The sequence below is a fragment of the Monoraphidium neglectum genome (assembly GCF_000611645.1).
Source record: "Monoraphidium neglectum strain SAG 48.87 unplaced genomic scaffold scaffold05522, whole genome shotgun sequence".
NCBI classification, from domain to species: Eukaryota; Viridiplantae; Chlorophyta; class Chlorophyceae; order Sphaeropleales; family Selenastraceae; genus Monoraphidium; species Monoraphidium neglectum.
In genome coordinates this window covers 1-3,099 of record NW_014008108.1, presented here as the reverse complement: position 1 = coordinate 3,099, position 3,099 = coordinate 1, and the positions used below count along the sequence as shown (strand labels likewise).

At 67.9% G+C, this 3,099-nt stretch overlaps 2 protein-coding genes across 2 annotated transcripts; both read right to left on the bottom strand.

The window, feature by feature from the left end:
* Positions 1 to 605: 605 nt before the first annotated feature.
* On the bottom strand, positions 606 to 983 carry MNEG_15647 (hypothetical protein; the record flags this gene model as incomplete). The annotated part of the gene is made up of 1 exon (XM_014035883.1): positions 606 to 983. A coding segment is annotated over one exon (378 nt), but the record flags the coding sequence as incomplete, so codon positions are not given.
* A 1,145-nt stretch (positions 984 to 2,128) lies between these two features.
* MNEG_15646 (hypothetical protein) lies at positions 2,129 to 3,029 on the bottom strand (the record flags this gene model as incomplete). The annotated part of the gene is made up of 3 exons (XM_014035882.1): positions 2,129 to 2,248; positions 2,559 to 2,653; positions 2,876 to 3,029. 3 exons carry the CDS (start codon positions 3,027 to 3,029, stop codon positions 2,129 to 2,131), a joined length of 369 nt encoding a protein of 122 aa, XP_013891336.1.
* Between the last annotated feature and the right edge of the window lie 70 nt (positions 3,030 to 3,099).

Below are 3,099 nucleotides of genomic sequence, written 5' to 3'. Positions count from 1 at the left end.
GGGCCGGAGAGGGCTCTTCGTCGGCGGTCAGGCGCCGCGCCCGCCGGCGATCCTCGGGCTGCTGCCGCGGCTGCCGGGCAGCTTCCTCCTGCGGGGAGGACTTGAGCCGCACAGCGAAGCGGCGGTCTGGGTGAAGGCCCCTGAACGCCCCGGACAGCGCGTGGCGCAGCCGCGCCTCAGCGGCGCGCGCGCCCGACGCGTCTTCGAGCTCGATGAGTCCAAAGTCTGTCTTGTGCGCCGCCGCCGCGTTGTCTCGCCGCACCCACCGCCAGCCGCCGCCGCCGCCCCCGACGGCGCCGCCGGCGGCTCGGCCGCTGCGGGATGCGGCGCGCGGCGGGTCGCAGCCGCCGTCCGGGCCACTGTCTCCGCCGCAGGCCGCGACCCGCGCCGGTTCCTGCTCAGGGCCGAGGGCCTGTGGGGATTGTGGATCAGGGCGGTCGTGGCGGCGGCGGCCCCATTGCTGAGGCGCGAGTTCCAACCAGGCGACGCATGGAGGGCCGCCGCAGCTGCCACAATCTGCTCGTCGTCCCTCATCCTCTCACGCGGCCGCACACCGCCCGATCATCAGAGGACCGATTCCGCCACCAGCACGCGCGCGCACCCACCTGCTGCAGCTGCCGCCGCAGGTCATCCGCCGCGCTGTACGCATTGAAGCGGACGATGTACCTCGCACCGGCCGCGGCACCCGCGGCGTCACCCGCGGCGTCACCGGTGACGGCGCAGAAACCCAGCTGGACGCCTGCGTCTGATGCCTGCTGCTGCTGCTGCTGCTGCTGCTGCAGCTGCTGGTTGTTGCCTTTCGTGCGCCCGCCCCACTGCTGCCCCTGACCCAAATGCACAAGCTCAGGCGGGATGGCGCACACTGCGGGCGCGGGGCGCCACGGCTCCCGGCGCCGCATGCACGTGCCCGGCGGCGCGGCGGCGCCAGTGGCCGCCGCAGACCCCAGGCAGACAGCTGCGGCCAGCAGCAAGCTCGCAGCCATTGGCGCCGCTGCCGGGTGCGGGTGGCGGCGGCGCCCGGCCCAATCCTGCCGGAGGTCAACCCCCATCGGGATTGCTGGGCTGGCTATAAGCACATGCGCCCTCCGACCAGCCAGTCCTGGAGCTGCAGTAAGTGGGGCCGTAACAGGCGGAGGTGGGTCCTGCCGGCTCGCTGCAGCGAATCATTTTTGGGCGGCCCGCGCCGGAGAGCCGGGGCGCGCGCTTCCGTGCGCCGGGCGCAGCACTGTCAGTTGTGTCGCCCACAAGCCATCTTACTGCCTGCAACTTGAATACATCTTTAACAGCCCGAAAGGCCGCTTAAAGTGCTCACCGTGCGATCTTGCGAGTTCGTTCGGCTAGGACACTGCAGATCTCCCCAGTGCGCAGACGGTCGACGGTGCTTAGAAATGGCGATGCGTGCCACAAACAATTATCGTACTCAAATCACCCTGGTGGCCCGCATGTCCAGCAATGGCCTTCATCGGACCCCCACTGGGCGGCTCAGGAGGAGCACGTCAGGACGATGGGCGAATGCACATGGTGATGGCACAGGGCGCACGCGGTTTGCGATCCAGCGTTTGCGGCACAGGCAAAATGTGGTAAAAACAGTGATTATAGTCGGTCGCGCCGCATGCATCTGCCCCCGCTTCGTCCCCTGCAATGGTGATCACCGTTTCGTGGTGTCAGCATGACTAATCAGTGACTGCGCGTGCCTGCAACTGCCAGGGCTTCACTGCATCCCCGGCTGCGACGCGCACACAAGCCATGATGTTAATCTCGCCAGCGCCGCTGACACTGGAGCGTGGCAGCCAGTGACACTTTACAGCGCGGCCAGCATGCAGGAACCGTGCGAACGCCGACGCCGGCACACCAGACAGCAGCAGCAGGCGGCCGTCCCATCCACGCCCGTCGATGCACGCACGCCTGACCTACAGCGTGCGTTCTGCGACGCTACAACATGAACTTTTCTGCAGCGATGAGGGGCACACCCCTCGGCACGCCGTAAAACAATGAGTTCCTGACTAAAGGTGCACGTGTCTGTGAATCATCAGATGATGCGTCGACACCACCATGTCGCACACAACCTGAACGCATTCGTTGGGGTTGGCGGGTGCACCAGCGCTCCCAGCGGGCTGCGAAGCGTCGTTCACGCCGCCGCGGGCGCCGCCGCGGGCAGCTTCTCCAAGCGCGTCGGCAGGCCACTGACGGGGACCCTGCCCACGAGGTACACCCACTCAGTGTTGGTGTCGACCTGCGCGGCATAGCCCTGCAGAAAAACCAGAGGGAAAAACAGAGAGCGCGCCGTTGAAGCATTCCGCCAGTCTGACAGCTGGCATGCGGGCCACTGCATGCTGCATGCCGCGCTCATACCCTCTCGGAGGTCCCAGGATGACTGCAGTTGCGCGACGCTTGTGCTGCAACCAAACCCCGAGATCTGGGCCCTCAAACCAAAAGGCTCGCGGCCCCGGCAGCCCGTGAGCCTGGCAAGCAGCACAAAAGCCGTGCGCCACGACTGCTCAAGGTGCCGCCGGCACCCAAGCTTCGTACTATTTTCCCTCGTGCCCGTTTCGACCCACCTGTGCGAAGAGGGCGAGGAAAACCTTCATCTCTGCGTTGGCCAGGTGGACGCCCAGGCAGTGGCGGCCTCCGTGGCCAAAGGGCACCTGCCAGCCTTTGGGGGGTGGGGGCAGGAGGCGGGGAGCGGCCGCGGGCGCGTCCACAGGAGGTCTCGCGGCTCGGGCAGCGCGCGACTCTCGCTTCCACCTGAGCAATACAGGAGTACGAGCGACGTGCTTCAAGGCCACAGGCGGCCTCGGGCCCGACCTGCTGGCGTCACGGCCCCGCCGCCGCCCTGCGTATTGCACCGACCGACGGCCCTGCCGAGCCCCCGCACCCGGCTTCTGCCCCTCGGGCGTGAGCATCCTCTCGGGGTTGAACACCTCGGGGCTCAGATCCCCCGTCTCCCCCGCCCAGCGGGGATCGCTCCTGCTGACGTGGCCGAGGGGCACGAGCAGCTGCTGCCCCTTGGTCACTTTGTAGCCCCCCATCTCAAAGTCGCGGGCTGCGGTGCGCCAGAGCTCGACGGCGATGGGGGTGTAGCGCAGGGACTCCCTGGGG